The sequence below is a fragment of the Anguilla anguilla genome, chromosome 2, assembly GCF_013347855.1.
Source record: "Anguilla anguilla isolate fAngAng1 chromosome 2, fAngAng1.pri, whole genome shotgun sequence".
Lineage (NCBI taxonomy): Eukaryota > Metazoa > Chordata > Actinopteri > Anguilliformes > Anguillidae > Anguilla > Anguilla anguilla.
In genome coordinates, this window is record NC_049202.1 from 34,860,448 (window position 1) to 34,873,498 (window position 13,051).

At 40.2% G+C, this 13,051-nt stretch overlaps 1 protein-coding gene across 4 annotated transcripts in view; it reads right to left on the bottom strand.

Annotated features, from left to right (window-relative positions):
* Positions 1-12,765, bottom strand: part of LOC118220743 (rho GTPase-activating protein 15-like) — a 41,701-nt gene extending 28,936 nt beyond the window's left edge. For all 4 annotated transcript variants that reach the window (XM_035404923.1, XM_035404921.1, XM_035404922.1 and 1 more), the window contains exons 1-2: positions 12,538-12,765; positions 6,905-7,802 (exon numbers count right to left, since the gene is read on the bottom strand). In XM_035404923.1, coding sequence (XP_035260814.1) covers positions 6,905-7,735 — 831 coding nt within the window. In that variant the 5' untranslated portion in view covers positions 7,736-7,802; positions 12,538-12,765. The remainder of the gene's footprint in view (positions 1-6,904; positions 7,803-12,537) is intronic.
* Positions 12,766-13,051: the final 286 nt, after the last annotated feature.

A 13,051-nucleotide genomic window follows, 5' to 3' on the forward strand; every position in this document is an offset into this window, starting at 1 on the left:
AGCCTACTTCTGAGTTTACTGTTTGACCGGATACAGAGAACAAATTATCAAACGATGAAACAGCTTTTAGAACTACAAATTAAAGTTTTATAAACTACAAGTGAAGATAAGATAATCAAACAAACTCTGAAACTCTACAGTGTCCACCACCAAATTAGTCTTCTGTAAATTGATTTACATTTTCAATATTACTGACTTAATGAGAAGTAACATAATCGTACCTTTATGAAACAGGTGTAGCCTACAGACCGCTTTCTGGAAATGAATCGTTGTTCTGAATGGGTCTTTTTTTAGAGCTCTTGGTAATTGTGATGTAGCCTAATTAACGCCTACGCGAGACGTGTATTCCAAGTTTTCGAAGTTTTCACCTCTGAGCAAAACACCAACTCTTCCGGACTCTGGCGACCAGGTAGTCGCTGAGCTAACCTTTTGGGAGTGGTTGTGGAGCCAACAGTCTTTAACCCATTCCTTCCTAACCGCGCGTCGTGATTTAATGAGTAGGCTGAAGAATAAACCTGTTTACCTACAAGGTCTTTTAAAACGGATTTGATATTCATGGGAATTGCTTTACATTGTTTTACAGTGAGTCAGTCTAATAGCCGGTGTCTACAGTCTGCCCATCCAGACAGCATAAACCTGAGTTGATCTGCACAGGTTGTCTTCTGAACTGATGCCCATGAACACTTGTCGTTCTCAGAACCACATTTGCCAAAAGGCGCACGACATCGGAACCCCGCCCCAAAAACGCTCTCATTCCTGAATAGAGAAATTAAATCCAGGTCACATCATTTGGCTCAGCACCATCACTATATTTTCACGATAGCGATATTAACATTTTCAACCGAGTGCTGCGCTCTAATACAGTGACTTTGATGCAGCTGTTTAGAACACAAGGCTATTGAACATTTTTTGTCTGTATTATTTTTGTGGACAATTTAATATTGCTGCTTTCACAATATACGAGTTGTGACACAAACATTCCACCAACTTCAGTTTTCCTTTTAGCATATCCAGCAATACACAACCAATTTCATATTGACAAAGATGCACAAAGCAACGTTCCACAAGTGGTCGAAGATTGGGGCCCCCTAGCCTTTTAAACACTCAGTTTAACTGTGCCTCTGTTTACAAAGAGGAAAGGCCCTAAATCAGTTGAGCCAGACCCTCTGCCTGTTTTCTGATTGAGAAACTGGCAATGAACAAAGCGCCTTCAGTAAGAAACCTCAGAGAGGTCCTCACAAGCTTGAGAAGCAGAAAATTAGAGGCCCTTTCACACAGGACAAGCCCAACTCTTCAGAAAAAATAGTGCAGTACCATCATTACAGGAAGTGCATAACAGGAAGTAATTTCAATACATGCTACACCCTAAGGCTACACCACACAGCTCTTCTAGGACTCCAGGCTAGCTTGCTTATAGCTGGGTGATACAATATACTCCCTGTTTTAAATATAGGTTCACAAAGCAAATATGTGAAATAAATTGCAATAGCTTGTGTAGGTTAGAATTTAAGAAGAGAGGTCTTCCCAGAGACAGATCATTTTGCCTATTGCTCACAGATTCAGGCTGGGTTCCTATAAAGCCAGTTGGATTGTTTTCATTGTGACTTTAGTGTGTGATGCAGGGTGCAATCATGTTCCATTCCTGTGTTCCTTTTCTTAGATGTAGATAGGCCATATTTATTTATTTAGTTGCTTACTGTATGATCAATAATTGTTTTATGACAAGAATCACTTTATAAAGGACACACCCCTTTGTAAGGCTTGATATTTCTGATTCAGTTTACAGATCTCAATTTTGTGTTTGGGAGGCATCTATCATGGAAACATGCAGTGAGTGCCAGTGTCACATGATGTTTTACGTATTCCACTGAGTCTTAATATAGGAAAGTCAAATTATTCAATTTTCAACTAAATTCACTGTATTTCACATGACTTTTTAATTTTATTTTTAGCATACATGCACAATATGACCAAAAGTATCTGGACACCCCTTGGTCTGGGGCTGTTTTTCATAGTTTGGGCTAGGCCCCTTAGTTCCAGTGAAGGCAAATCTTAATGCTACACCATGCAATCTCATTCCAGATGATTCTGTGCTTTCCCAACAGTTTGGGGAAGGTCCTTGCCTGTTTCAGCATGACAATGCCCCTGGGAAGACAGCAAGCTCCATATAGAAATTGTTTTATCAAGAACAGTGTGGAAGAACTCGACTGGCTTGCAGTCCTGACCTCAACCCCACATCCAACACCTTTGGGATCAATTGGAAAGCCAACTGTGAGCCAGGCCTCATGGCCCAATCAGTGCCTGACCTCACTAATGCTTTTCTGGCTGAATGGAAGTTAATCCCTGCAGCAATGCTCTAACATCTGGTGTAAAGCCTTCCCAAAAGAGTAGAGGTTGTTATAGCAGCAAAGGGTGGACCAATTTGAGATGTTGGATGTCAGGTGTCCACAAACTTTTGGCCATGTAGTGTATTAGAACTCCTCAGGGTACCTATAAGAAGAGCATTTTCCAAAAATGTGCAAAAAAAGTTTCTGATACTGCATGTACAGGTTGCTATTTCCTGAGTATATAGTGCTTGTCTATCAAACAAGTGCAATGGCATCATGGGCAAAGATGATCTAATCCTTAGCTCTGCAGTTTGTTTCCTCATATTTTATCATGAGATGTGTCATGTCAGTAATCTACTGGTTATCTAATTCTCTTCAGTAATGGCCAGATTCATAAGTATGAAAACTGAGGTATGCAGAAGTGCAGCACTTAGTGTCTAGTTTTTGTAAGGATGACTGCCTCTGCTTAGTTAATTAGAACAACGTTGACTGACACAGAATGAGCTAAGAGCAGCTGATTCTCCATTACCAGGACAGCGGACCCATTACATACTGTGAGCTATTTTCTCTACAGCTGAATCAATCACACAACCCTGAACCAAAATGCATCTAGTCGTACATAGTCAGGGGGAACTCTCACTACTTAATATTTCTCCTCTATGTCTGAGACAGTGCTATCCAAAAATACCTATTGAAAAAATGGACTGTATAAGGAACATGTGTAAATTGTGATATTACTGAGAAATATACACTGGCTGGGTCAAAAGAAACAGAATGTCACATTGTATTCACTTTTAATTCTCAGTTAATTCATCAGAAAAATTAGATGACAATAGTATGCTTTCGCTTTACATTTAGAAATGTTTTTCTAGTGAATCAACTAGCCATTGTAAACCAAGGTCTGTTCAAAAATGCTAAGTAGTAATCTTGCCAAGAATATGTATTCCATTAGTGGCGTGTATTGCTCCTAGAATGTGTTCTATACATAGGCTACAGGCTTCAATTAACATTTATTCTTAACTTTGACTTCAAAGTAAATGGAACCATTTTGCCTTCTTCACAAACTCAGTTTGGCAAGTTTGGTATAGTGATTTCAGAGCTTGCCAAATTATGTTTGTGAAGTGAAAAAAATATTGCCTATAACTTAGTGAAACTTAAGCAAAGCATGTAGATGAACTTTTCCCAAAAGCCATATGTTTCTCAAGTTTTAAAAACTTACGTACAATGCCAATAAAAAAAAAATCAGTTATTGGTAATACATACTGTCCCCTTAAACATATTCAAAATAAGATAGTCAATGAGTTTCATACACCACAAGCCCTACCTTGTATCAGTCATTAACACCAATAACAAGTCCAGCTCGAAGCTTTGCGACCAACTCATAATTAGAAGAAAATGACCCACAACTGGTTTTCGGGATGGGACACAGCCAACCCATCACAAAGCCAAGTCAACAACAGTACACAACCGCGTGCCCAAATCTGTACCCTCCCTTCCTGTACATTCCAAACCTTTCCAGATTCCCATGTGTGATAAGAGCCCCATGGAGATTTTGAGCTCCTCATTACGTAAACCTCTCTCAAACTGAAGGTTTATGCCGACAGCAGATTTTCTGAGGAGATTGAAATTTAAACCATGAAACTTGGGCTATGGACTGAACATATGAAAAACTCTGAATGGTCAGAACTTGGACAGTAAAGACCATCTGCTTCTTTCGACATAATAATTACTTGACCAGTGGATTCCTGAGCATAGGCAGACTGCTCTGAAGGAGTTTCTTGGTAGTTCCATCCTGTGCTGAGACATAGATGGCCCTTTGTTTGGGAGTCAACCCAAAGGAAACCAGAGGTTTTTTTTTCTCAATGCGAGATTCATTGAACTTCTGTAAATAATGGGAGTCCAAGTCCTTAACACCAAAACTTTTGAGCACTTACAATTTATCATATTGTATCATTAACTACCCCACATTCTTGAACACTGAAAGTCAGGTTTGTTTCATCAAATGTAAGCTTCGTTGTCTTATAATGCATTGTCTCCCAGTACCCTCTATCTGCTCAAACTTAAATTAAAACTTCTTAGCATAACAGCCCACTTAGCCCCCACTTAACCCTCTTCATTGTTAATCTATGCCTTTTCTACTTTATACTGTACAAAAAGAGCAGTGAATTATAAAGAGATTTTCATTAACTCAGTTATGACTCGTACCATCATCATCACTATTATTCATCAAGGTCATGCTTTTATAGATTTTTATAGACATATATTTTTTAATATTTTATAGAAAATATTTTTTTTCTAAGGTATGTGCAGTCTTTCCAAGCGCAATGATATTAAATGTCACTATACTGCCCATTTGTCTGAGGTGACTGAAGTAACTATTGCATTGTGAGGGATGAGCGTACTGTGAATCATTGCTTTGGAAAAGAAAACATTCTTTACTATAAAAATTAGTGCCATTACATTATACTTTTTACCATTTTCTTCTGTACAGAAAAGTGTGTATGTTAATCCTTGTAACTGTGCACCAGTTCAATGTCAGAATTACACTGAAGTCATGTTTACCAGCTCTGATAAGAATGTGGGCCTATTCATTCTCAGGGTGTTTAGTCAGCTTTAAACTATAAACAAGGAAACAGCTCCCCCCTGTGTTGCAACCACAGAAAATGTTTACATGATATCTTTTATCTTAACCTTTATTGGACCTATTTATTTTTTATTACCTCCTGGCATGGTTGTTTATGTTTAAGAACACCAAATGCTGTCCAATCTTCATGAATGCTGCTACAGGTAACCATTAATACTCTACATTTCCAAAAGTAGTGCCAAGTGTAAAACTTGGTGGAGGAGGAATAATGGTGCTGTTTTTCATGGTTTGGGCTAGGCCCCTTAGTTCCAGTGAAAGGAAATCTTAATGTTACAGCATATAATGGCATTGCAGAGAATAGTGCATTTCCAACTTCGTGGAAACAGTTTGGGGATGGTGCTGTCCTGTTTCAGCATGACAATGCACCCATGCACAAAGCAAAGGTCCTGGGTCCATGAAGAAATGGTTTAATTGAAATGCCAACTGTGAGCCAGGCCTTACACCCAACATCAGTGCTCAGCCTTATCAATGCTCTTGTGGCTGAATGGAAACTAATCCCCGCAGCCATGTTCCAAAATCTACTGGAAATCCTTCCCAGAAGAGTGGAGGCTGTTACAGCAGCAAAGGGGAATCCAACTCCATATTAATGCCCATGGTTTTGAAATGAGATGTTCAACAAGTACATATGGGCATGATGTTCATGTGTCCACATGCTCTTGTAAATGTAGTGTATATACAGTGCAGTCCATAAATATTTGGAGAGCAACACATTTTCTGTTGTTTTGGCTCTGTACTCCAGTGCATTGGTTTGAATTGAAACAATGAATATGAGGTTAAAGTGCAAGCTGTCAGTTTCAGTTTGAGGGCAGTATATCCATATCAGGTGATTTGCTGGCAAAAGGTCTAGAGTTGATTTTAAGTGTGGCATATATTTTTAGTCTTGCTGTTATCTCTCAACATAACAACCAAAGGAGAATCAATGCCAGAAAAGCAGGCCATCAGGCTGATAAACTGACACACCCAATATTTGGCTAAATAAATTGATCAGAGACATGACCAGAATATTGGGGCTGTCAAAATCAACTGTTTGGTACATTAATGAGTTCAGCAAAAGCAAACAACCTGGTAGACAATGGCAGACCACTATAGTGCATGACCAAAAATACTTTCAATTGTGAAGAAAAACGTCTTTTCAAATGTCAGATCAAGAACATTCTCCAGGATGTACACATAGATGTGCCAAAGACTACCATAAAGAGACGACAGCAGCATAATCGCAAGAGGATTCACCTCAAGAAGCAACCGATTGGTGTGCCTCAAGTACAAAATGGTCAGATTAGAGTTTGTTAAAAGGTACATTAAAATTGTGGAGTTCTTGAATAAAGACTTAAGAACAGCTGAGATGAGTATTAACCTGTACCAAAGTTATGGAAAGCAAAAAGCGTGGTGATAGAAAGGAACTGCTCCAAATGAGTGTTTCACTGGCTAAAGACAAGATTGAAGGCAAAAAGCCCCCAAAACAAACAGGAACTGAAGATGGCTGCAGTACATGTGTGGCAGAGCATCGCCAGGGCAGATACCTAGCGTCTGGTGATGTTTCTGGGTCTTCAGATTTAAGGCAGTCATTGAATGCAAAGGATTTGCAACCAATTACTAAATATGGTGCCTGAATTTAAGAATATGTTAATTTGTCCAATTACGTTTGATCCCCTGAAATGGGGGGACGATACAGTATATAAAATGAGATGTAATTCCTAAATGGATCACCAGATATGAATGTAAATGCCCTCAGACTTACAGATGACAGACTGCACTTTAACGTCATATTGCTTCAATTCAAATCCATTGGGCTGGAGTACAGACCCAAAACAACAAAAATAGTGTCTCTGTTCAAATACTTACGGGACTGTACTGTAGAACCTGTAAGTTTCTGGTATGTGCCTCATTGCACCAATGTGTTCACTTGGTATTTAGGACAGATTTGCTACTTTACCTGGATGGTAGGAGGAGGGCGAGGGGCTGGAGTGGGTGCAACAGGCGCAGCCTCAACCATGGAAGGAAGAGGAACAGAGGGGGGAGCAGGGGCTGGCACGTTGTCCATCGCTAAGGAGGCTTTGGAATTTGCATCCTGCATGTCTGGGATCATCTCGTAAATATTCTCAGAGTCCTGTGTAGAGTCAGCCTGTTGAATGAGTTCTAATGTTATTGGAAGTTCTGGTAGTCCAATTGACTGTCGGTGTTTAGCCTCCAGTAACCTCGGCTGAGTTGATTGTGTTCCTGAATCAGCTGGGCCAAAGGCACTGGGGGCTATGGTGTGCCTCTTCATGTGTTGTGAGGCATTTTTTGAGAAGGACAAGGGTGCAGAGCTGCTGCTGGTGTGTGTTTGCTGTGCATTGACAGAATCCGGGAGTCCATACTGCTTTAAGTCCTGAAGGTCTTGAGGGGTACCAAACGTCGACATTCGATCTTCGGCTCTCTTGCCACTGCTCGACAGTGAACGGAGCCTGAGCGTGACTTCGTCAGGCTTCTCGTCCAGCAGATCAACTGGACCTTGGTTCATCAAAGGCTCTGAGGTCGTCAGGCCATTTGGCCTAATGAAGTCCAACGGGGATGGGAAATCCACCGGGAGTTCTTTCACATATTTGGCAGGTATGTAGAACGGTTTGGTTTGCTCATCCTTGCGGACATGCCACCAGTGATCATTGGTCCTGGACACAAGAATGTACCGTTCGTTGGGTTTGATGGACACAAGGGCACCATCTCTGCCGGTGTACTCATACTCAAACTCCACCAACACCAGCTCTTTATTGGCCACGGATGTCATCTCAGTTATTTTCCCAAGGAGTTGTGTACGGCGAAATGATCAGGGCTGGAAAGAGGTCATCTTGGAGCTGTGAATAAAAAGTGACAAAAGAACAAATGTTCAACTGTTGCATGCTTGTACTTAGAAAATATGAATAGTCAACAGCAACAAATTAAGTAGGCTTCAGTATTATAGTATAAAGTCAATGGTTACAGGCAAATGCAGTTATATCTTCATACAGAGAGGTGTCCTTCTTTTTCTATGCACCCATGCCCATGATTTTTTTGTCAGCATTAGTGAAATTGGTTTAGTGATTTATATACACTTATGTGCAAAAATCTGACGCATGAAAAAGAGTCCCAGCAATCTACATGATCTTTGGAAGGTCCTGGATTCCACAAGAATCACAAATTACAATTACAAAATAATTTGAAAGTATCTTTGGAAGATTTTCAGGTGTGAGTATTTGCTATCTGTATTGACATACAGTATTGCCATAGTTTCCAGAGGTATGTCTCCACATATTAGAAAATTCACTATATACGTACAGTATATAAGTGCAAACACTGTCAAATAGCTGTAGAGTTCAGCCTCGGTTGGATGAACCCACTGTAATGAAGTTTTTCAACTAAAAATTTAGGGAATGGCATTTAAGAGCAGAAAAAATAATTACCTATGGGATCCATTATTTACACTTTACAATTAGCAATTTAGCGCACACTTTTAGCCAAAGTCCCTTACAAAAGTGCATTTCACATGGAAATAAACACCATGAGGGCTATATGGGTGCAGTTACAAGTGCCACCATTCAGGTGCTTTCCTCAAGACCTATGAGATAAAGGGAGAGAACAATTTGCTTTTTTAAAGATGAAAACACAGATAAATGGAAACACTAGCATATTATATGGGAAGGTATAGATTGTTTCACTTATCAACATTTATATATAAACCGGTTCCATGAGAATCAAATGCAATCTTATTGCCTTGTGCCAGGAGCAGCCAGTACTAAGCAGGTGTTTATTATGGCTTTCCAAAACACTCCCTTTGTCAGAGTGCAACCCAACCTTGACAATCAGAAAGCCGGGATGCTAAGCAGTTAGTGTGCAGTGGAGTGTGTCTGTGTTGGTGTCTCCTGACTGTGTTGGTGTCTCCTTTTGGGCAGGTCTGACATCACAGCCTAAAGAAAGGCAGAATGTGCAATGTTTTGGTGTCGCTGAGGGCACGTAGCAAAGGCAGGTTTTTCTAGCTTTAGATTCACACTATTTTGTTTTTAATAATTCTACCTGCCCATATAAGGTGATGCATAGTCAATACAGTTCTGTGACAATCACATTGTGAAATGTAACAAACACACAAAACAGATATTGTTTAATTTTGGTGATGAAAATTAATATTTGGCTATTAAAATGAACAGAAACAATGGAATATCAGTCATTTACAGCGAGGAGTCTCATGCTCACTCACAGAAATCTTTAAGAGCACATAAGAACACAATCCACATTTTTATCCCACTGTTGGCTTTTTGAACCAACACGCCTTTGAATAGTGTGCTCATGGCTGAATACACTAACAATGTAAGACTATCCCTCAACCTGTCTTTGCATTGAGAAAAGTAATTTACACTAAGGACCCTGAAAGTCATCCTACATGTGAAGCCCAGCTATGCAAAAATGTATAATACATGACAAAATATTTTGCTGAAACACAAATGAGAACGAATGTACATCCCTGTGAGAACAAGCCTTCTATTGATCTGGGAAATAACGTATCTAACTAGATACGCTGAATGTGTTTGCTCCAGTCATGCGTTTGCATGACTGATATATTCACAATTTCTGCAAGCCACTAATTTACGACTCAAGTCTTTTGTTTTAATCTGAGAGTCTGTTGAGTATGCGAAGGCAGAGGCAGGAAGTTGCTGCTGTTAAAAACCGCATGCCCCAAAAACCCCTACCCAGAGAAATGGGAGACTGACACAGAAATGCTGCACGGAACAAGTAGCCTCTATTGTCCCTACGTCATCCAATCACTGTGCCTCTCCATATATGGCTTGTTAAGACCTACATAACTGCATGTAGCAAAACAGGGCTTACTTCTCCTCTTGCAATGCATTGGATGCAAATAGTTTATTATGAAGGTACACTCATAAAAAGAGACCAAGCAGAAGTCGACTAAATTCAGAAGCTACTCGAGTAGCTGGCATTGGATGTCTTCAGTATGGTATTTCTTAACAGCTTGGTAGAAGTGTGTTCATTTTACACATAAGAAAAGGGTAAAAATTAAGGAAACATTGTTCAGGCATTCTGAAGATAATAGAGTGTTTCATAATCTTTATGGAACATTCAATATTGTTAGAAGTCTCTAATCCTGAAAGACAAAATCGCTTGCCATCATGATATGTGCATATTTGCCTTGGGTAGATGAAGAACTTGGGTAGGTGATGGACCGTTTATAAAACTCTAAGTGGAATTTCCAGTCGTTACCGCGCAACACCCCGGCAATATCCTTCAGTGTTGTTTACAAATAGACAGAAAACACTGGAGGATGGGCGGATTTTCCTTCCACTCTTTGTGTAATAGCATGCTCATAGAATTACTGTCATTATAGCCAAAGGCAGCTTTTTATGTAGAATGCTTGTCAAATCCAGCTCTGTCATCTGACATAGCTATCTTCCATGAACATAATAATTGACACTGGGGTGATTATAGGCAATTCAAAAATGTCTAATTTTTGTTTAAACTGTTCTTTGAAAATAATTTAAATCTCTTGAACCAGGGATGTCAAGTCTTATACCATATTCCAGTATATTCTACAAGCAAAGCCTGATTCTCTCTCTCAGGTGTGGGGCAGCAGTGAGGTTTGAGCTCAAGCTGTATACTTTTAACAGTGACCTGTGCGCCATTAAATTTGCAGCAAGGCATGCTGGGTATGAACCTCAGAACCCTGGCTGGGTATATTGGAGTGGCTGTGGGCCTCACAAAAGCACCTGAAAAGGGGAGGAAGCACCTCGAACACAGTGCTGAGCTGGCATTTCAAATCTTGATTTATTTTCCAAATAAATATGGAGGTGCAGTTGTCTTGGCTTATTGAGATGTAATGTACTTGCTGAACGTATTTGACCTTGACTCCAGCTGTTCCACCTAGCTCAAACTGGACACCAGCTGCCAGCAGTTGTCACAGACCTAGCTCTAGGTCATCACCAGCTACCAGCTCCAGCTGGTCATCTGCTACCATGTTCCTGCTACCATGTTTCACAGACCTAGCTCTTGCTGGTCACCAGGTATGAGCTCCCCAGCTACCAACCACCAGTTACAGTTCCAGCTTATCCAGCTACCAGCTGTTTCACAGACCTATCTCTAACTGGTCACCAGCAATCAGCTCTATCTGGTCACAATCAGCTACCAACTACCAACTTCCATGTTTCACAGACCTAGCTCTAGGCGGTCACAAGCTATCAACTACCAGTTACCATGTTTCACAAACCTTGGACACGCTTATAATGCTGGGTACCAGCTACCAGCAAAAGATATTTTTTTCCAGCAGGGACTTATCACAGTTAAACAAAGGAGATCCCATTACATATTTTCTGGTAGGATTGATACAGCTCCACTGTGATTCGACCATAATATAATCAATATTAACCTATGTTAGTTTAGTTAAGAACATGGTATAGGACATTAGGACACCAGAACTCTCAGCCGAGGTTTGATTGTGACCAATTGTTTTCTGTGGCACTTGTCTTGCTGGTCTCAACTTGAACCAGACCACAAAGAGAGAACAGGCAGTGCTGAATCATCACTCTTTCAATTCAGTTCAGTAAGGAAGCACTTATGCCCTAATCAAAAAGCAGAATGTCAGTAGAAGCTCACTGCTTTAGAAGATTTCTTTTTCCCATTGGAAATAATTAAGAGATAAATTACAGAGAACTGGCTACCGATCAACATCTACTAACTACAATGCTAAAAATAATTGTTTATCACTGTATTGCCTCCAAGCCATTTGGCAGCTACCTATAACAGAATTATCCTACGTAACAACCACCGTTAATTACCTTAATGCTTTTACTGAGAAATATTGTCGAGGTATTATAAGGAGTGGTTATCCAGTTATAAAAAATAACTGAACTCACGTCTCAGAGGAGAACGACTAAAGTTTTCATGTTTAAATGTTGTGTTTTGCTGTCCTCATCCCAGAGTTCTCAGTAATATGACGGATAAGCTAGGTAATGTGCATGGCCCTTCATAAACATCACCAAGATCATCACTCATTTGACTTTGCTATCCACAGTATAGCTGGACGAAGCTATTCTGCTTGTCAAAGGCAAGATGAGAGAAAATGAAATCACATTTCATTTTATCTATGTGTACTACTTGGCGTCTCCAGCATGTCTATTTGGTGTGGACACAACAACTCTGAACCTGGGGTAAGAAAAGTGACAACGGTGTAGAAACTTGTACACTTTAGCTAATCCTCTCAGACATGTCACATTTGTTTTTTTTAAATATAATACACCGTAAGAACAGCAACTCTGCAATAAGCCAAACAATGTTTAAAGAGAAGCCCCCCTACCCCCCCTTAAAATTAAAAAAAAAAAAAAATCAAAGAACAGGAAAGAAGAACTATTCTGATAAAATTATGAATGTTTACACTCCTCAAACCAACTAAGCACTAAAACTATAATAAACAAAAAGTTCTGGAGCACTATTCACTTCATCCAAAACCATTTTAGAGGTAGTTTCAGGACACAACAAACAAGAAAGTCTATGTGTCTGGAACATGACTGTTAATCATGTCTGTCACGAAGAGCAATCACAGCGCCGTACCTTGACAGAGAGACAGCTTGTTGGATCATCCCAGCCTTTTCTCTTTTACACCGATTCTCCGGGAGAATCCCAGATGATCTGAGGTAGTTCATTTCATCTCTCTTTTCCCCTCCCTTGCCTCTTTTCATTTCTCTTCTCGCAGTTTTTTCTATTAAATCTTTCTCACCTGGAGCTCAGAGCACTGGCTCAGGATCCCTGAGCCACTGTGTGTATGTATGTGTCTGCATGTCTGTGAGTGGGTGTGTGGGTGTGTTCATGGGTTTCAACTTGCCTGCCTCTATCTGTGCTCGTTTCCTGTTTCTGTGAGTGGCTTCAGAGACTCGAGAGACAAAGGTACAGGAAGAGAGGCAGGGAGCACTGGGGCTACTAGGAGGTGAGGGGGCCCCAAGCAGAGAGACTCACACAATCCTCACAGCTCAGCATTAAACAGTCCAGTTTTCCATTTTATTCAGTGAATGTGGTGAAATGTTTGGCTGTAATGACCTGTTTACAACCACAGTGTGCTTAAGTTATT